General features: G+C 37.7%; 1 protein-coding gene across 1 annotated transcript in view; it reads right to left on the reverse strand.

The window, feature by feature from the left end:
• ERCC6 (ERCC excision repair 6, chromatin remodeling factor) overlaps positions 1-20,852 on the reverse strand; it is a gene marked incomplete at its 5' end in the record, with an annotated part of 41,307 nt that extends 20,455 nt beyond the window's left edge. Inside the window, 6 exons of the mRNA XM_084264693.1 lie at positions 2,840-2,998; positions 6,660-6,785; positions 13,501-14,212; positions 16,030-16,138; positions 18,480-18,597; positions 20,422-20,852. Coding sequence (XP_084120819.1) covers positions 2,840-2,998; positions 6,660-6,785; positions 13,501-14,212; positions 16,030-16,138; positions 18,480-18,597; positions 20,422-20,852 — 1,655 coding nt within the window. The remainder of the gene's footprint in view (positions 1-2,839; positions 2,999-6,659; positions 6,786-13,500; positions 14,213-16,029; positions 16,139-18,479; positions 18,598-20,421) is intronic.
• Positions 20,853-22,699: the final 1,847 nt, after the last annotated feature.

Genomic DNA, 22,699 nt, shown 5'->3' on the forward strand with positions numbered 1-22,699 from the left:
AGACTCCAACATTGCCCTGTTCCTACCCCAAATACATTGTCTTAATGCATTCTGTCCCTTTTCCACAGTTGTATAGCACTAATAGCCTATGGTCAATATCACATATGATCAATACACACAAATCTCTGTCTTCTATTGCTTCTTGGGTTATAAAACCCAAATTCAGAGCAAGTATCCTTTATTAGTCCTTATTTAATTAGATGTGATTAGATTAGATAAGTTATATTCCTGCAACTTACTACCCAAAAAAAGAAGCTGTAGGCATACTATAATTTTTAAGTACTAAAAAAACTAGCAGAGGAAAACGTGCAGCATTACAACTAACTCTACTGCCAAGCACTGGCAAACCATGCCTTCAAAATGAAATTGAGGTAACAACTAACTACTAGTGAAAAATAAAAGAACAGGGCAGCAAGAACAATGAAAACATTTCTGAGGGAATGGATTTTTATTTATGTAAGCACCTATGAAATTAATCTCTGCCACTCATAGTAAAGATTAAGCCTTAATGTTTAACGTGTATGAACACATCTCAGCATCTTGAAGAGCACAGACAAGTAAATAAATAACCAGTATCTAAACTTTACAGCAGAGTTTCTCATCTTATCTGTCAAGTAAATGATGCAGTCTGCAGTGAAAGGTAACCTCTTTGTTAAACCAAATAATGGATTTGGAAAGAAGCAAACTTCTGGACCCATAAGCCGTTCCGCAAGTTTCTATAACAGATTTCAACCTAGATACAGGTTAAAGATGGGTTACTTTAAGTGTGCTGCTGGTTTGTTTTTCCTTGTGAAGAGACCATTTTTTCTGAAAGCTGTTGCTTGTTCCAGCTATCTCAGCTTCTGTCACCTTTCCCTCTGTAAATCTCGCTTCCCTTACATCCTTACACCACCACAGCTGCAACACTTCTACTGATACTTCACATGACATTTGGCTTTCCCCAGCCACATGGCTCAATAATGGTGAGACAGCACTTATTTTTGCAGTAATTATATTCTATGTAACAAGTTTTTTCTTACAGACATTGGAATTAGAAGTGGTTTACAAAAGGACATCTGTACTCACCTTATTGTAAAAGAATACTTCAAAAAAAAATCATTTATACAAAATAAAGTTGAATATTCTGACAAAAGCGACCCTATTGTCTTAACTAACATTCAAGTGCCTCCAAACATGACAAACTTTGGAACTCTGCACAGGAATGACTATTATCTCCACTTTACAGAAGGCCAGCTGAGGCTGGGAAAGCCTGCAGTGCCAGATTCATATAGTAGTACGCTAGCTCCATCTACACATCAAGGCAATGAGATAGCAGTTAGGCTGGAAGACAAACATGCTGACAACACAACTACGTCTAGTTTTAATGTCTGCTTCTCAGCCAGGCTGACTAGAAGATCTTCTGCTTACTAGACCACAGTTTTCAGATAGAAGCTAGCTAGCCAGTGTTACTACCTTGTTCAGAGTGCAGATGGAGAAAATATTTGACTGTGCAAAGATCAAGTTGTTTAGACCTTCAGCCTTATAGCACATAAGCAAAAATCACAGTAAGCTTCACCAAAAAATTAAACCTTGTTTCCATTCATGGAATTGCTATCATGATGGACTGTGGCACACACTGGCCAAAAAATGTAACTGAACACTTTATCTTACGTGCAGAAAGAATGCTGCAATTTAGCTGTGCAATTACATTTTGGCCTTTTCAAAGTTTTATTGTTGTTCCACTGCAGTCGTAGACATTAAGCTGTAGCTAACAATGTCAAGATGCTACTGAAAGATTTCATTAACTCAGTGGTCCTCCAACTGGGGCAGGGAATATACCATCACAAAATAATCTGTACAGTAGTGTTGTTAAATCAGGCAGCCATATATCAGCTGGTCTGAGTGATGGAGGACATGAAGTATTTTATATAAAGGCTACAGTATGTAGCAACTGGAAAAAAGACAGCATGTTCTCTTTAAAGCATTATTTTATAATTCATGTACATGCTCAACATAAGTTAAAAATGCTTTTATATAAAGTTAATTATTTTTGTTTAGTATAGTACTATGATATTTGCTTAATTGCATGCAGTAATTTACATGAGGTAAACAGGCCAACAGAACTAGAAAAATCAAGTATTCACACGTGCATTTGTAAATCCAAGGACACCAACAAGTATCTTTTCTGGTAATTTCACCTGTGATGAAAGAATGTTAAAGGACTGTTCAGTAACAAAAGAAGAGCGTATCTTGTATGAAAGGTCAGTCACTAACATAGCTTTGAAAAGCAAAACCAACGAAACAGCAGATGGAAATTCCTCCATATAAGTTACTGTTTTTACTACCACTACTATTTTTTGGCATGGCTAATTCCCTGTTGGTCAGAAACTAACTTTCAGTGCAAATCAGCTCGCTACTTCCTGTAAAGCATTTACCTGGTGGCTTGCCAGAATAAATATTTTAATGTAAAATTTAATAAATGGAACTAAAGGTATTACATCTAATTTAAAATTCCATATTGTGTAAACTATTGATATTAATGTAATTGAGTTTGTAAACAATCCATTTGTGGAAGCTAACCTTAGACACTGTATTGACCCAAAATATCTAGCACAGCTCATCTGCAAAATGAAGCATCAATGCCTGGAATTCATTAAAAGTGTTACATGTTTAATTTTTCCTGCCCTACAGCTCCATTGTCTCGTAAAATTTTTCCTTTGATGTCCCCCACTAAAAGAATTAAAGGAATATTGTAATTGAAATGTCATTAATAATTCACAGGACCCTCCTCCACCAGCAATACATCTGATGAAATATTAATTGAGCTCCACAGACTGACAGTCTGCAGAGGAGCACTTGCCTGCAATTTGAACCATGATTCCTGATCTTGCTGTAGCTCAGACCTGCCAAGAAGGCAATTATCTGGACGGTCTTGCCCAATCCCATCTCATCTCCCAGAATTCCTCCTGCCTGCTGGCAGTGCAATTCCCAGAGCCACCTAACACCTGTCTGCTGGTACCTAAAACAAGGAAAAAGCAAACGGCAAATGTTTGATAATACAGATCATAACAGAACGTACTCATGAATTAATCATTTGGCAAGGTTCTTGTACTAGTTACAGTAACATGCTGGATGTGTGTTTTACACGAGTGCTGTATTTACTAGGTCATACATTTTTGATGCATTCAGACATTACATGTGACTTTCATTCTTTATGCAACACTAAAACATTTCTAATTAAACTGATAGTCATGGTAATTAGAGGGTATTTTATTTCATGTATATTTTAAGTGTTAAAAGCAACTTGGAAAGCTACTCTAACAAAGTATTACCTTTTCAGAAAAGATAACAGTAAATTATATTTGAAACATACAACTTGAACTGAAGGAAAAGCTGGACTTGTAAGGGGTACAGATGTGCACTGTGAAAATTGATCACATCAGCCAAAACTTACTTTTTCTTACATAAATTCTTTTAATAACATTTAATCTCTCTCTACAATGGAAAAATTCAAGAATGCAAAACATTTTGGAAGACAGAACCATAGAAACTATTCCAGTGAATGGGATGCAGAAGAGTTATTATGTGAGAGTATCAGGGCAGTTTCTACTCCCAGTAATTCACTGGAAATTTTGTAAACAGCAGTGTAAAATACATCCCGATTAAAAGAAATAGACTAGAAAGCAAGATTTACAATGGCAAGTTAAAAAGGTGAAGATGCTGACTTGAGAATCACTTTAGGACATGCTTTGTTTATAACGATTTGAAATAGTGAGACCAGTAGGAATACCACACCATGTGTACACATTATAATGAAAATAGGACAGCAAGAAAGGAAGAAACAGAGCATTTGAATTACAAGTAAAACAAACAAGTTTAGAGGAAGAACAAGGTTACTGATATTTTCTTGACAGTACGTGCTTTTGGAGTGCAGAGCACAGCAAAATGCAAAACATTTTCTTGCAAAATACGGATTGTTTGTTTTAGGGCACCATCTCATGTGAATTTCAAAATTCTGTTTCATTCTTTGAAGAAATAATATTTAAGACTACTGACAACTAATGACACTAGTGTCTACAAAGTTCTTCTAAAACCAATTTATGATGAGTTCTGCATGGATTTACAGAATGCTAAACAGAGACAGGCTTGAGTAGTTAGAAAATGATCACAAAAGAACACACCTAATGGTTCAGACATCATACTATCTGGTGGTGTCTCAAATGCATTATACCAAGACAACATTAAAAAACTCCTTTTATTAGAAATTAATTCACCTTAAAAATGCAGCAACCTAAAAGCAGCTATGAAAGAGTTTGCAGTATTAGCTGTAATTGGGTTAAGATGCTACCATTACTAAATTTTACAGAGAAATGTGTTCTGATGGAAATACTAAAGAATCAGAGAGAATCCCAATTTCAGCAGCAGCTGTTCCCCCAGACTAATGTCTAGCACATCTCTTCAGAAGACAACCATTCGAGATCTTCCTGACACTATTTTGTATTATTCCTTAGGATTACATCCAGTGCTTAAAAGCTAGATACATTTATAAGCATCTTTCTCCCTCTCCCTTGTTCTGAGAAAGTTTCACAGTAGAGAAATAAATCTATGAAAAATTCTCTTCCAAGGTTACCTAAAAATGGAAAAGATGTAGGTGCATTCTTTGTGCGTTTATATAAACATGCAATCATTTCAACTGTGCTAAACAAAAAAAACTCTCCCAATTTTTTATGGTTATATGGAGAGATAACCAATTCCTTCATCTTACGCTTTCATTGCACCAATTTTTGTGTTTCTGCCCCCCAAGAAATAATTACTGTGGCAGTAAAATCAAAATGCTGTCTGGTCTTCCAAAATAGTTATGTTTGGACTGTATTTCACGTGAGCATTCATGCTGTGCAATGCATCCTCTAGCTAGCAGAGTTTAGCTGCATTGCTGCTGAGACAAAATTGCATCTCAGATACATCAGGGAAATCACTCACTGAAAGCAGGTAATGAAGCAACCAGATTTCTTGTTTATATACAGAGCATTCTTTCAGGTTAAGTGCAGACAGTGTAAGGCAATGTTTGTAAGTCACTCTTGCTCACCATTTGATTTTGTTCCACAGCAGCACCAATGGTATTCCTGTTCAATGTTCCTCAAATCAGACAAGTATAGAAGGAAGAAGCAGACTGTCCACTTAAACAGCTTTACCAAAGAATGAATTTAAGTGTCTACTATTTCTAGTGTGAGCTAATTTCTTTGTAATTCAGCTATGCAGAAGACCACTAAGCAGTGACACACCTCCTTGGGTCGATATACTTCCACATTTTGCACTGAACCTGCTCTGAACTCGAAGTGTAATGCCTACTGACTATGGGCTTTCCTACATTGGAGATTTCAGCATTTAAGTTACAAGTCAGATGAATCATTCAACTCAATTGATCTTTCTAACCACTTAGGAAGTTTTGCCAACTGACTCATGCTTGCAGGGATACCCTTCATTAGTGAGGCTGATATCTCTAAGATTAATTTGTAGTTGTCTGCCTCATTTCAATGCCCCTCAAGTTGCTCAGACCACACATCCGTTCTCAGGATGATTACTTCTGCAGTTCTTTGCATAAACAACTGGAGACCACATATTGGCTATGCATGGTCCTGGCAACCAAATCATTAATTCGATTCCATTTCAGAGCTAGTGCTTTCCTTCTGAGGAACTGCAGGACAACAGTAATAATTTCCTTGAGGTTAAGACTAAGTGGTCCTGTTGGAAGGGATACCACGCATCCCCATTATAAACCAGGGCTTTCTACTACACTAATTATAAGATTTTAGAGTTAGCTTTTGAAAGAGATGTTTTTCCTGCTGCAGGAAATGTTGCCAATAAAAATGAGTCCAAGCCTATTAGGCATGAAAGTTAAGGGAGAGATTATTGATGATGTTAACTTGTCAGCTGCTAGGTTGTTTGGATTGCCTTTTGTAAAAAGCTTTCTGAGATGAATTTCAAAATGTCATTAGACACCGTGGTCTCAAAAAATCTGAAACTGAGCAGTCATGTCCAAATCTGTAATTCAGCATTAAATAACTAAAGAATGAGTTGTAGAGGGTTTTCCATCTACTGAAGGAATGAAGAATGCACTCTCCATATTTTAAAATTTTACTGGGCAAAAAATTCAAGACTATTTCATAACATAACTAAAAGCAGTTACTTTGAGAAGACTTGTAGTAGTTATTTAAAGAAAAAAACGTCTATTCATTTTCCTGGCAGAAAATTTCACTAACTCCACTCAATCATAGAAACACCTACATTTCTTGTTTTCATTTATCACAACTTGCCAACATTTTATTCTTCAAAATTAAGTTAATTTACCACTCCACACTGAATTAAAAAGAAAGCATTTATAAAAACAGACAAGGAGAGTTTCTCATTTTGTAGTTTAGCTAACACATATTCACAATATTCACATCAGCCACTTATCACCTGTATTTTCATGGAATTGCATTTTGTGCTTGTAATAAATTAGTTTCTTTGAGAATCGATCCTAGAGATTTTTAAATTAATCCTACAGAAACAACTAAAGAAAAAGTTGAGATATTATTCAAGAAGTTACAGCAAAAGACATCCAAAAATTACCATTATTGTTACTACTAATATTACAGCATACAGCAGTATAATATTAAAATAAAGTAGACAATACATACTTGAAAAGCTTTTTGAAGAGAAATCCTGGTATTTTGAAACCATTTTCAAATTCAGTGTCACTTTCTTCAGAAAGTTCCTCAGCTGTTTTATGTTCTTTGTCCTTCAAACGATTTTTTTGCCATTTCCTAGAGTGACAGGAAGAGCCAATAGTCAATTCATGCATTGAAAAGATACGATATTAGAACAAATTTTGATCAGGTAAAAAGCCAACAAAAATGCATTCTCTGATGCTGTAATTTAAATAGCAATCCTTTGGAGAACAGAATTATGACAACTAAATGCTCAAAATACCTGACACATTCACAGGCACACACACTCCTGACTATTTACTTCTAAGTCTTCAAATACGGCTAATAACGATTTTCATAGACAGAAATTCTAACATAATGGAATTAAAAGTTAACATCTGAATCTCCATTAAAACACACACACAAATATCAATAAAGCTTAGGCATTCCAAAGGTATTTTGTAATTTAACCAAATACTTCCTTCACCTAGAGAAATGTGCTGCAGTGTATAGATTTTATATAGAGGACTCAGCTGGAAACATCACCATCTTTGGAGTGATGTGCTCTAAATCTGTTAAGCAGTCACTGTTGGGAGAATAAGTTTTCTGAGGTTTTAAAATTAAAGAGTGAGTTGTGAGTTGTGGTCTGCAGCCTAACCTTACTTGGGCTCTAGGCAGGTGAGAGAATTACCTTCCTGTCCCATTGTTCTCCTCCCCACCCCCACCTTGAAAAAGTACCAAAGCATCTTTAATATCCAAGGAAAATATGGACTTAAGCCCAAACTGTGTTTTCTCCAGTGGCAGCATTAATAGCATTCCTCTTGCCTTCCGGCCACCTACTTCAGTGAAACATGGAACTTCCAACCAAAGGTTCTGTGTCTCTGGCAATTTATCTATTTATTTTTTAAAAGACTTGGGTTAAGAACAAAAGAATAGGGAAGTAGTTCAACGCTCCATAGAAAAACATCACAATAATATAACCTTTTTCATGAAAGCAAGCTAATTATGACAGGTTTCTAGATGAGGTTTTCACCTGTATATTTATATTTTTGGGAAAATACTTAGTCTGTCTTTATGGGCCCAGTCACGACCTTGGAACTATGGTGGTGTTTGGTTAAGTGAAAATAAACATCACCATCTCCAAATATACACAAGTTACATTAACTGCCAAAAAGGATTATGCTGAATAATTAAGAAAACACAACACTGCACAGGGTTATGGAGCCAGCTTCACTGTTAAGTCAGGAAATCTTCAGAAGCAAAAATTGAGGCGGAGGGAAAAACAGCATATGTAGGGAAATAAAACCCAACAAACCAAGATAAAGATAGTCTTCAGTTTTCTGATTAAAAAATTATGAGTTGCTAGTGTTTATTATTGGATTGTTCTTAATTTGTTACATGAAATCATGCATCCAATTAATTCATAAAAAAGAACTTACTTAACATACATAAATATCAAAGTTTCCCCCATAGATACTTTCATATATCTACCCTAATACAGGAATGGAAAATTTTATCTTAGATGAGCAGTCTGTTAACTGTTTGATTTAGGGAAATAATATTGATACTCTGGAGTCTAGCAGGCAGATACGATACATTCTAGAGGCATAGCATTAAAACACATTTGGTTTTGTTCAGTACTATAATGTTGGTCTATCAGGCACAAATGGTCAGTTATTCTTCCAGAAAAAGATTAACAATTCAAACTGACAAATCCTGACAGCCATTGCTCTAGACTGTGCCATTACTGGCACTGAGACATGTCAGAACTTGATTATTTTATCTGACTAGAATATGACAAGACTCAGACTTAGGGAGAAAACTCCTCTTTACCACTCTAAAAATCAAAGCAACTGCAGATTACAAAGCTTCCAAAGCGACAGCTAGGTAAAGAATCCGTATTAAACTCAAGCAGGGCAATCAATTGTACAAGAATTTACTTCTAATTCTATATTCCAGTATGAATCGCCACTAGTCAACACTGGAGCTTCAGTCTCCCCTGGGAAGAAACAGATTGCCCTCTAGCGTACATTAGAAAAAACAGTCCAGAAACAACCAAGAAATGTTTCTGAGATCAGCTGCTAGCTGTCCAGGAATTTAGGCACTACACCTTGTAACTGCTATTATTTTCTGCAAGAATATATTGCTTACATACTTCAGTTAAACATCATTAGTATTTTCTGATTGTTTAGGCATACAGGTTTTACTATATCACTAAGGTCTCTTGAGCCTAAATGCATGACCTCTGAGAAATCTATTTTGTGCCATGCACAGTCACTGACATATCATGAGAGTGCAGTATGAAAGCCATATATCATATAATTAAATCTTTCTTAATACGAGCATCCTTTCAGATACTAAGCCCATTTCCCACTTATTGCAATACCCTTGAAAGAAATTCTGCATCCAAAACAGTAATGAGCACAATTTGATTTTTTTAAAAAATATACAGTCAGGAACCAAGCTGAGTCCTTAATGTAGTTTGCATTTGTGGAGCACAATATGTTTTCTATTTTATACAGCTAAGAATCCCTTACAGATTATTGTAATTTGCTAAATTGAAGCATTCAGCATTACTTTTCTGATCTAACTTTTTATGGTCTATATGGGTGGATTTAATTGGTATGTCCTAACAGATGAAATACATGCAGTTAGTACCACAAGTCTCCATAAGTAAATTAAGACTGATGTAGACAATTACACACTTGAGCGTAGAATGAAAGGTGTACTCAGCAAGTGAGCCAAAATATATCTTCATTTGTGTCTTGTCTTTGTCATTTTAAAGAGCAGTTAGGATGCTTTAAGAAAGTATCTTTCAGGAAAGGTAATATGTAATCCTTTTTTAATTTATAACTCAAACATCAAGAGATTCAGTCAATCAGATACTTCAAAGAAAGCTAGCATATGAAAACTGATCTGAGAAAAATAACATGATTTTAAAAGGATTTTATTTTTTGTTTGATTCTTTGCATCAACTGCTTTATGCACTGACAGCCACAACTACCAGCTATGCAGCTGATTGGATGTCACTTGGGAGACATGGAAAGAAGTCGTTTTTCTAGGCTTGCCTCCAAACACTTGACAGCAATCGCAGAATTCAGACAACTGTACTCCAGAAACTACACATAATACACACCAACACACAGATATGGCACCTCTCATAACACAACACGCAATTCCTTCCTTCAAGCAGCAGGCAGACTGGTTTTGGTTTTGACTCCAAGCTCTTACCTTATGCAGATACATTACTGAAATCCCTAACGCAGTAACATAGGAACTACCTACATTTTAAGAAGCAAAAATTACTTGATTATGCTTCCATTTTGCATCTTAATACATGCAAAGGAAGACTTGATTAATATGAAAAAAAAATCTTGCTAAGTTAGTTTCCACATTTGCAAAGTCTTGAAAATAATACAACAAAGAAAATGTTTATTTCCTATGCACCTTTATCTACATAAAAGATTACTTTTAGTTTGTGAGTCTAAGTGAAAACCATGACCTGACCATTCCACCAGGCAGGAGGCAACAGATTAAGATTTCACTAGCACTAATTTTGAACACTTCTAGACCAAGATGGTCACTGCTGAGTACGACAAAATAGACATCGATAATATATACTTGTTGATGGGAATTAAGTCCTTCTACACCCTCCTAAAGACCAATTACCTAAACTTCTGGGTTCAGTTGGTAGTAGCCAGTATGAAGGACAGTTGGGAATGATAAAGCTACATCTGAATCCTAAACTTCCTTTCTAGCTGTTTGACGGTATCCTACTTATTTACTTTACTCTCCATAACCCTGATGTTCCTTGATACTGTTCAGCATTCTTGCAAGCTATGATTCACCTTAGGCATTAACCTTCTCTGAACAAAAGAATTTTTTTCCCCTCTGTGTCTGCACAGCAACATGTTTCCAGTTGCAGGAACTAGAGAAAGGCAAGGCAATACCCATGCAAGGGAAATTACCAAGACAGCAAGCTAATTCTGTATAGCTAACTTTTACTTTTTCACATTCCACTGGTGACATCTTGCTTTGAGTGACTAGGCTGACCACCCCAAGTAGCCTCTAGAAGGAAAGAGCTGAGGCCTCTCCCACCTGCCCTGTTTACTGTGCAGAACACCAGCTCCTGTTCTGACGCTTTGCAGTCCTGCAGTTAGCTCATTATCATGCTTTAACAACATCATCATAGTTTCCCCTTAACACAGACCAATCTCTTCAAGTCCCATCTCTGAAAAGTTTTAATGTTAAGGAAACTAATTTTCAATCTTTAATAGTGTAGGACTGGATCCGGCACCAAGCACAAAACTAGATGTTCAGAAGACTAAAGTAATCCTAAAGGATTTTCCCCTGCCTCTCTCAGGAGTAAAATATACCATAATCTCACCCATTTGTTTGCATTCAAAAGTAAAACTGACATGAAACAAAACATAAATGTAAGCAAATAACAGCATTTCTATAGCATTCTTAATATGTTTCTTAATTCACTACATTTTATTTTCTCATGGCATTTCCCATAATGAAGATTACCTGGGGGTGTCAGCATAAAAACGTCAATGTGGACAGCTGCAGCTTAACAGCCACAATAACTGTAGCTATGAAATTTTTAAGAGATGTAGTGTTTTGGTAGCAATTACAGTTATTGATATTTCTAAAATTCATTTAAGCTTTTATTGTAACTTTAGTAACCAAAAGAAATGTGGTCTATGATATGACTTTGCTAAGGATAAATTGTCACAATCTTAACGTTATTAAAAAACGTGTTAGAATGAATTTAAACTGTGAATCATATTAAAACTTTCAATCAAAATAAATTACTCCTGATGAAAACACTAAATTAAAAATGATTTAATATTGGTCTAATTTAAATGTGAAGAGTACAGTTTTATTTAATAAAACAGTAAATATTTTACCAATTAAGTACAATTAATTTCTGTTAATGCATCCAATAAAAAACATATTTCTTTTTGACCCTTTGGACATTGTTCAGATCAGGCTCTTGTCAAAATCTCCTATTTAAAAGCAATAAACTATGCTTTAACTTTGAAAAGCAGCATCCTGGGATTGCAGACCTATTGCACCATATCTGATTCCAATCTGCCTTTGTAACTTGGGATATAAAAGTGAAGTTGGGCTCATCCTGTCTGAGGTTTTGCTGTCTGTATTTCTACAACTGTGAGTACCCCTGCTACCAGAACATATCACTTCCTCAACACCAAGTCAGGCTCTCACCAAACAGCAAATGGTGTTTATACCTCTACTTTTTGACCTCTACCCCAATACAGCTTCATTCCACCTGTAAGATTCTGTATTTTCACAGAACTGTAAAATTTAAGTCTCCCAAGTGTTAAGAGAGTGCCTATCCTATATCTTATAACTTGTCACCCACCAATGACAGTCCTAATACGTATTCTTTACTCTAAAGCATCTGTTTTCAAACTGGAATCCATGATTTTCTAGAGGACTATGAAACTACTTGATGGACATTCACTAAAGGTAATTAAAAGTAAGCATGCCACCAACAAGCTGATTATATGAAGCTCAACACTTATACCAGAAGAGAGATGACATGCCGTTAGAGAACAATTAAAATAACCATTCTAGTGATTTTGATCTTTTGACTCCCAGTATGTGTAGAAATGTCTCTTCACTTCACTGGCACATCTAGTTAGTGTTTATTAGCTTAAGAAATTACACCCCACTTTGTCGGCCCAGCAAAGTATTTTCCAGGCAGTTGTGAAACTAGAAACATACTCAGTCGTATTGTTAGGAGCTCTGCTATGTGTAGAGAAAACATCTCACCAGTATACTGTAGCTACAGAGAGATCAACACACACATTATACAATTTCATAAATCACTGATTGGCGCAAGGTGGTTCAGCTGCCATTTTCAAAAATAACTTGTGTTCTTAGCTGCATTTCCTCACTTAATGTACTAAATTCTCCTTAGAAGACTCACTTAGTTTACAACCTTAAGTCATCATAGCAATAGAAAGCACACACCATTACTACCACCACTGTCACAACCTTTTTAGGTAAAGATTTTCTTGACAAGAGTGAAGGTAAGAACAAAGAGAGGAAAATCGCTGCAAACAGAGCACCTTTAGACTTGACAGCAGTGTCCAATCTTCATTATTTAGGTCTTCTAATATAAACTACACAAGATATATCTCATGCTACTAATCAAACAATACCTATATTGTCCTTTCCAGTATGTATTTTTACATATATACAGGTACAAGTTTAAATTCCTAATATACTTTTAGCATCTATTTTTAAAATAAGCCTGTTGGCTATACAAACTGTAAGTAATTTCCTCAGTTTTCAATACACAGATTAGACAAAATTAGTATGCAACTATTATTTATTCAAATTATTTTTTCTTGACTAGCAGTTAATTATTTAAAACTGAAAACTAAGCATCTCACCCATCCCAAACCAAAGTTTTCTGAATGGAAAAGCGCTGTCCCTTTGAAGAGGGAAGGCGTTTTCTGTCTGCAATCTAATTTTCCGATTAAACAGGCTTTTTTTTTTCTTTTGAAAGGTAGGTGATCTATAGACAAAGGCAGTACTTCAGTAGAAAAGCTGCCAAGTATTACGTTGTGGTATATATATCCAATTTTAGGCACATCCATGGTTCTGCAAACAACAAACATACACTGATAAATAAATAGCTTATTACGGAAGGACCTAAGAGGTATGTCTGGCTCCTTTTGGAAAACCATGCCGATTCTATCCTGTTTTCCTTACTTCAATTCCTAGCAATGTATTACAGACATTGCCCTCTGCATGTTCAACACCAATGGTACTAATAAAAATGTCTAGGACTAACCGTAGTCTCCGTTTATAATAGTCTTCATCTCCATCATCTCTCCATCTCTTTGCTTGGTGCTTTTCCACCACACACTCTTCTTCCTCAGTGCTTGGATAGAAGTCAGCATCATCTTCAGCCTCTTTAGAACGCCTCTTAGTCAAATGTTTTCTTTTTCTGGACAACTTGCTGATCTCATAATCAGACGTCTCAGCACGAGAAGATTCCTGCTCTTCCTCCTCTTCTGTATCTGTATCATCAGGTACATACTCAGGGTCACCACTGTCATTGCCTTGCTCATGTCTGAACTTCTTTGCCTCAGGATACTTCTTTGCTTTTGGAATCTCTGCCATTGGCTGAATGTGAAGGGCATGCTTCTGAAGTTCTCTCCTGTGTTTTTTTAAGCACTTACTCGTTTTTGACAGGGCTTTATCCCTTTTTTTCTCTTTAGTAGATGCAGGACGAATGCACTGAACATTTTTGGCTTGTGCTTCCTTCTTTGCTCTTTTTTTAAGTGATAACTTCTTTCTTTCAGATGACAGCTTAGCTTGGTCTGCTAAGTACTTGTCAAAACCAACTGTTTCACTTAGAAATACTTTTTTATTCACCGTCTTCTGCGGCTTCTGAGGTGTTTTACTTCCAAATGGCGTCATCTGGCCAGTGCGAATAAGCTCTTCCCACTCTGTTTCCTGAGCAGGCATAAGCATACTGCCCAGACATGATGGCCCAGGTTCTACAACAAAAGTCAGAACATCCAGCATGCCTTTAACACTTTCTTAATAACACAACAACAAAGGAGCTTTGTTCCCTCACATGCCCCCAACCTTTATATATGCACAGTTCAGCTTTTATGTGCAATGTTAAAGTCCAAATTATCATCACACACAGTACTTGAAGTTCAAAAAAGTCAAAGCAGAGGGCCAAAAAAGTCAAACTGTAACTTTTACTTTAAACTCCTTCATATAGGAAACATTACACATATCAAAATGCACATACATCTGAAACAACACACAGCAGCAAGAACTACCAAAAAATTAGTTCCCCATGGCACATGAACTCTAATGTGTTCCCTCTGCTGTCATCCATGTTCAGCGCCAAGAAGCCACTGCACTCCCACATGCAGCAACATCTCCATTTCAGTTACTGACTTCTCAGTCCTACTCATGACCTTGAAATTTGATCTAAAACCATAAAAAACTGTTTTTTGACTTTTCTAAAACCAAAAACCATTTCCTACATGCTTGAAAAAGAAAAAACCAAAACCCATCTTCCTATTCCATGATTACAACTTTCAAAGTCAGATTGGCTGCACAGCACACTGTCATAAGAGCACTTCAGTTAAACTACCTACACAGTTATTATACATATCAATACAAACTGTAATTGGTGTTTGAAACTAAAGGAGGAGAAAAGCTCTAGAATTCAGGAAGCTGAAGGGAAATTCCAGCCTGAAAAGTATTAGGGTCCAAAATTTCCTAAGAGCTGTACCAGAATTGCCAGCACAGCATGCTACAGTATATGGCCCCATTTAAAACACTATTTATCACCAAAACATGTTTAACAAGTAATGATGATGCATCAGGCATGAAACTTCTCTCCCTCCTGCCCCTCAGTTTCTCAAAACTACTGGAACTGCTTAATGCCGCTTCTTCTGCCCTGGGCTCCATTCACTTCCTAGTTGCTTTTCATCACACTGGGTGCATGAGTTTTACTGCAAGAACCCATTCAAAAAAAAAAAAAAAAAAAGATTAAAGATACTACCAAAAAGAGCTTGCTGAGATTTTTGATTTCTCTCCTTGCAGAAGCATGAGCTCTGTGAGATCTGGAATCCATTCCAGCCAAATATTTAAAGGACAAATAGCACAAAGTTTACTCCTCTGCAAACAACAATCTAACTCAAAGGTGATGCACAGATGTTAATGGGGTCCAAATCTGTCCTGCAGAATACTGCAGCTGCAGAATACTGCAGATTAATGACTGTGACTAACACACAGCCAAGCTCGAGCTACGAAATTCAAGCTCAGCTTGCAGACAGCAATTGAGAAAGTGAAACACTAAGAGAACAAATAACCTGCTTTGGAAGAAGCCTCATTTTTATCTTCTTTAAAAATCACAGGGCAGCCTGAAAAAGAGAAGCACTTCCCCCCCTTCCATTTCTAGTGATACTTCCCAACAGTAAGAAAAAACAATTTTGTTAATGTGGATTGATAGCATCCAGCATATAAAATGTAATTCAATCATGATGTTAGTCATCTTTATCAAATTAGCCATGAAAAAAATCTTAGGATTTCCAATTTATTAAGCCCAATACGCTAATGTGGCTCAGTCATCCCTACGGAGCTGAACATGGATTAACATCCATTTTTTAAAACTTCCCACATGAATATGCCAAGATCTGCAGTTCTGCAGGTGCAGTGAATAAGTGTGCTTAGCTCTCTCATTCAAAGTAAACCACTGAAATTAATTTCCTTATTGGCAAGGATCTTGCAAACTAGCTTCAAACAAAACAAAACAAGGCAGTAGAACAGAGCTTTGAGCATTCTCCCATACCTTCATAATTCTCAAATTCATTCACATTTACTGTATTAAGAATCTCTCTTCCAGAAAGAATTACTGCGAGATGCTTCTGTTTTGCTTTGATCTTCTTTAGCTGTTGTTCCTTGAATGATAAGCAGACAAAACATTTAATTTTTGATCTGTTTAATAAACTTGCTATCCTTCTAAACAAGTCTTAAACTACTACATTTGTAATATTTTTCACCAGAATCTCATATTCAAATATTCACAATATTGTATTTGAAAGAAAAAAGTGCAAAACAGTGTCACCACAGTATCTGTAGTGCTCCAACTCACATGATTTTGTGTGTACAATCTTACGATACATGTGTAGTAAGATCAAGTTGTTTACAGGTATATTTCACATTTTTATGTGCATCTTCTGAGGTCATGTTATGAATACATATCAAAGGAAGCCCACCTAGCACATTAGCGAGAGTAGGCTAATGGTTAACATGCCACTAAAGAGATCTAGAAGATTTATTAACATTTGTTTATCATCCCAGAAGTTTTGGAATGGTTTGTTAGAAAGAAACTGAAATTGTAAATCAGTCCATCATCCTAATATATCTTTGCACACAGTTAATTCAGGAGTGATCACAGCTAACTTAGCAGAAACAACTACAAAGCCAAATAACTTTTAAAAAATGGGGGGAAAAAAAATCAACATTACAGGTGCTGTAACAAGTGTAGTTCATTACTGCTATGACAGTAATTCTGTTGCACCTTTTATCTAACTGCAATATCCTCAACAGTATATTTACTGGTCACACTGTGATTCCTTGGTGCCGCTAACTTTCATTTATGAACCCAGAAATTCCAACCAGTAAAACAAAAACACAGGCATCATAACTTTGTACATTTGTAACTCCTTTCTGTGGAAATATTTCCTTACCTAGAGGCATAAACACTTCAGTAAAGTAAAGGTCAATTTCATGGCAAAATGAGCTTGCCTTTTTTTTGTGTGTGTGTGAAGAATGGTTCACTAGCCTCCTCATGTCTTCATGTAGCACTTTTCAAGCCACAAAATGTGAGTATATTTGTATGTGCTACATGTCATGGTTTAACCTGGCAGGCAGCTAAAAGAACTGCACAGCCATTCACTCACTCTCCCCTCAGTGGGATGGGGGAAGAGAATTGAAAAGAAAAAGGTAAAAGTTGTGGGTTGAGAAAAAGACAGTTTAAGAGGGCAGAAAACAAAGATAATACTGAATAGTAGCAATGATAAAAGAATATACAAAACAAGTGACACACAGCACAATTGCTCACTATCTGGAACCAATGCTCAGCTCATTCCAGAGCTATAGTGCCTCTCAGTATATAACCCACCCAGTTATATACTGAGCATGACATATGGTAATGAATATTAATGCCTATCTCTTTGGCCAGTTTGAGTCACCTGTCCTGACCATGTCCCCTTCCCAGCTTCTTGGGTTCACCCTGCCTCTTGTTGGTAGGCCAGTAATGAGAAACTGAAATGTCACTGACCCCTCTGCAACAACTAAAATATTAGGGTGTTATTGACAGTATTCTCATCTTAAATTCAAAACATAACACTATACCAGCTGCTAGAAAGAAAATTAACTCTATCCCAGCCAATACTAGGACAGTACAATGTTTACTGCCCTGAGTATGCAGTATTATGCTTGCTACTGAAGTACTTTATATCACAAAACACTCCCCGTATGACAGCTGCAAGGAAATACCTGTCTTGTACCACTCATTAATTTCTCAGTCAGATTTATCATTAGAGAAAACATTAAGGTAAATTTCTATGATACGGTGAGCTGATCAAAGTGGTACCTTCCTGACAACAACTTTGCTTTTTTTTTTAATCCCCTTCTTCTTATTCACAGCTGTGTAAGTCTATTGCTTACACAATCCTGATGCCTGGCAGACTGCTCTGCAGACTCCTTTAACTTTACTACTCTGGCAGAATAAAAACTGGAACAGTTTCTGCCAAATGAATGAGATAAAATGCCTCACTGAAAAGAATTATGTGTACTGGTAAAAAAAAGATAAAGACAGTGAAAGAGGATTGAAGGAAAGCAAGGTAAGAAACGAAGACCATGAGAACTGAGATTTAGGTCAATTATTGAATCATGCCCTAACAACGCTTTGCTAAATCTCCACATACTACTGGGAGGCATTTAATAAATTAATGTAAATCAGTCTTGTGATCAGGTCCTGGAACTTCAGTTTTACAGATTGCTCTGAAACTTAGAATAACACAAAAAAAAATTAAGATAAAACCAGGTCTTCCTTTCCCATCTTTACATTAATTACTTACATATACTAGTAGAAAATTACACTATTTAAAAGGGAAGGAACAGCAACTGTAGACTGACTCAGAACTACCTAATTAAGCAAGTAATATATCACATAATCCAAACTTAAAGCACAAGCTAAGTACTGTCAGCAGGAAATTGATGTAATCTAATCACCTTGTTATATTTTTGCCGTCTTACAGAATCTAGTTTTCTGCTTATATGTTTGTTGTTAACTTGAGGTGAAAGTTCCTCAATAATTTTATCGATATGTTTCAGAGATGTTGTACATGATCTGAAAAACAAAAAGATTAGTACAATGCAATCAACTCCAGAAAAAAAAAAGCACATTCCTGATTCTGACAATTTAGAAATTCCAGGCCATTTAAGGTAAGATTTAAAAATAGTCTAAAGTTTTAAAATAAGCATCATATTTAAAACACACTCTAAGTACTCAATACTTTAGAAAGTTGAACATCATTAAAAAATTTTAAGCAAAATTTAGCTAATACTGGAGTTCCAAAGGCAAGGAAACTGAACAAACCACCACAATATTTAGTACACAAAACTACAAGTTCGATTATGATAATAAGCAAGTGATAGTATTTGATTTTATCATTCAAGGTAACCAAAAGTCTAAATGGGAAATCCCACATTTTCATTTTCTAAAACTGTTTTAATATTTCTATGTCATTATATAAGGAAGCTTATTGCTTTTACCTTTACAATACCTCTTTTGCACAAATAGATTACAAGATACAAATAAGCGTTTCAGGAAGACAGACTAGTTCAAAGAATTAACAGCACATTAAACTTTCCTTACTCGTGCACTACTATTTTTCATGTTTCCATATACAATATGAAATTCAGGTTGAACCACATACTATAGCCTAATATAATTTGTTTCTGCTGTTGAATGCATTTACAAAAGAAGGAGTTACTGTCCTACCATCAGAAACAAGAGATCTAGGTTTGTTGATTCAAATAGCAAAATATTTCCTAACGATACACAAATTAGCATCTCAAAGCATTATGAAAAATATCAAAGAAAACTCTTTACACCTGCAAAACAGCCATTTTATCCATCATATGCAAAGAAAAGCACTACATACGTCTCCTCAATTATGGGGGAAGAAATTGTCCCACATTTCTTTCCAGGTCCACCTTGGATTTTACCACATTTTCTAGAAGACATCTTCTACCAGCTCTGCAGCTACCACTGCCATCTTCCCTTCTCCATTCTCTTTCAACACTTCATCCCCTTTCTCAGCCTTATGTTTTGTTTCTTTGAGGTATACCACCCCCTTGCACATCTTCTACCTTCTGGTTCTTGCTTCCTTGGCTTTTGACACATACTGCTACTTTTCTTTTTCACAAAGCTTTATTTAACAAGACTGTGGGACTTAAACATCAAACATTTTTCATTCTCTTCCTTCTGCTCAAATTTGTGTGTATACTGTAGAACCATGCAGCTTCTATCATGAACCCTGTGCCAACTACTCAAAACCCACCTCTTGCCTGATTTTACCTCTAGTCATGCATTCACCATGTTAGGGAACTTGAACCAACTCCACCACACTCTACTCACACATTTTTAGTTAGTTAGTCCCTCCCTACAAGCCTGCTAGATCTTTGCTAGTTTTCTCCAAAATCAACTTTCAGACTTACATCTTACACATCTTAGACAAAGTTCTACTGGTCAATTGCAGAGTCATTCAAGTTATAGAAAGCACATAACCAGAAGCAGACAACTCCATAAAGCCTGGAGAATCGAAAAAGCGGCACTTTTTCTCACTACAGTTTTGAATAATATAATGCAGCTCCCCACTGCCCAGAAAACAGACATTCATCTTGGTAAGGCAGGAGACAAAGCAGAAAAAGGACACACGCTGTGCTCTACTGCCTTGATGTATGACTGAATTAGGCAAATTAGAGCAACAAAGCATTGCTCTGATGTGCAGTGTATTTTCTCCTTTTTTAAAATGTGGGTGACTCAGAAGAGTACATGTGCTCCACTGCTTTCAAAACATGTTTTCACTGTCCAGCTTTTAAAAACATGAGATACTGAGCTTTGTTAAATAGTAACAGAAAGAAAACAGTAAGAAAGGACATAATTTACCTTAAGTCATCCAGCACTGACTGGTATTGTTTCTCCGCCTCAGCTATTTTAATTGCCTTATTAGCTTCATTAATTGCAGTATCTACTTGCTGAAGAACTCCTTGCTCCAACACATCCTGGTCGTAGACTTCAACTCCTAAATCTCTGAGCTCAGCAGCCTGTTCACTGTACGAGACACATGGAATCTGCTGCCTGTTCATCTGTAAAAGGGGTTGTCCTCCTCTGGGCACCTCCAAAGGAACAGTCGTGGAAGTGGATGACTGGTCAGCAGAGTTGGGAACTTCAGTATTATTACCCTGGTCATGGTTACAAATGCCATTTTCTTGTATAATTCTAAATTCTTCGCCATTATGCAGATGATTATTTCTTGAATTAGTAACAGGGTCTTGCTTTTGGCTACTGTCTGGCAGGTGGCTGCTGTCTGCTGGCATCCTCTGCTCAAAGGCAACAAAGAACCACAAAGTTCCTCATGAACACTGTGCCCAAATACAAGTAAACAAAACAACAATCACAGAACCACAGAGACACAGAACTACAGAGAGGACACAGAGAGACAGACACAGAACCACAGAAACTTCTGAGTTGGAAGGGACCCATAAGGATCCCAACTCCTTGCTCAACACAGGGCCAGCCAAATCAGAGCATGGGACTGAGAGCATCATCTAGATTCTTCTTCAGCTCCATGCTGTGACCACTTCCCTGAGGAGCCTATTCCAGTGCCTGACCACCCTCTCAGTAAGGAATCTCTTCATAATACCCAACCTGAACTTCCTCTGTTGCAGCTTCATGCTGTCCCCTCAGGTTCTATCACTGATCACCAAAGAGAGGAGATTGGCGCTTGCTCCTTAGCTCCCCTTCATCAGGAAGCCATAGATCATGATGAGGTCTCCCCTAAGCCTTCTTTTCTTGAGGCTAAACAAAGGACTTCAGTCTCTCCTCATAAGACTTCCCCTCCAAACCCTTCACCATCCTCATTGCTCTCATCAGTATGCTTTACAATAGTTTCATATCTCTCTTCTACTATGGCACCCAAACTTGTTTATGAGAAATTCTTGCATCAAAACACCTAGCAGTCTACTCTCCCTGAGTCCTCCCCCAAAAGCTTCTACACCCTAATCTCCACAATCAACAAGAAAAAGTGGCAAGACAAACAGAACAACCTGTAAAAATTACTTTTCTCACCAGAGCATGAAGTCAGTCTTGTGTATAAATGGTTGTGCTCCAAAACACTGCAACATAAAAAAAAAAACAAAACCACAACTTAGAATAGCCAAAACAAAAAAATTCAAAGCTTTGAAACAGGATAAGACTTGCCAGTGAAAGCACTGATGAGAACAGTGGGCTGCACACTTTAGTTTGACACTTCAGCTTTGAAGCAGAACATAAAGCATCTTAGTTGTTAGGAAATTAACACATCTGGAGTGACTTACCAAGGCAAGCCTGGAGCCAGGAGTGTTTGGAGCCTTCAGGGTAAGTCCATCTTCTGAAGGGATTTGGTTTTTATCGAATTCAGGAAGAAAAAACTGTTAATCACTTGAAGAAAGACATTCAAGGCAGCTGGACTTCAGCAACCTCTCCTCTCCTCTCAGCCCGTGCGTCTCGGTCCTCTGACAGCTCCGGACAGGACGCGTTCGACCCTGTATCCAGGGAAGCGGTACCATGACGACGGCGCGCACCGGCCAACCGGCCAACCATCTCCAAGAGACCTCGGACCACCGCCCCCCCCCCCCCCTCCCCCCCCCGCCTGAACAGGTCCCCGAGCTCCCGTGCTTCACCACCTCCCTCTGCGATCAAGCCCGGAGCGGGCGGGGCCGGGTCGGGACAGGACAGGACCTCCGGCCAAAGGCTGTCCCTCGCGGCTGGCGATGAGGCCCGGCCGAGATGCAAACGCGGGAGGCTCCGGGGCTGCCGCCGCCTCCCCCGGCCTCTGCCCGAGCCGGGCAGGCCGCGGCCCCAAGTAGGGGCCAGGAGGAACCATTAGCAACCCCCCGAGTCCCAACACAGAACTCACCCCGCCGCTCGGCAGCCGGAACGCCGCTAACCGTAGCTCACTCCACCGACAGTCCAGCTCTCCCGGCGTGCCCCCGCCGAACGCGTCTGCGTAACTTCCTCAACGTCTGTGACTGTCAGAGTTGCGCATGTGTAGCCTCGCGGAGAGTGCTAGGCGGGCTCATGGCTTCCTGCCTGCGGTGACAGCAGCAGCAGCGGTCGGTCGTCCCCAGGAGCGCTGGCAGCCGCTGAGCCTCGGTGCTGCGGCTTTAGGCTGCGGGGACTCGGC

Source organism: Gallinula chloropus, assembly GCF_964237585.1.
Source record: "Gallinula chloropus genome assembly, chromosome: 5".
In the NCBI taxonomy this organism is placed as follows: domain Eukaryota; kingdom Metazoa; phylum Chordata; class Aves; order Gruiformes; family Rallidae; genus Gallinula; species Gallinula chloropus.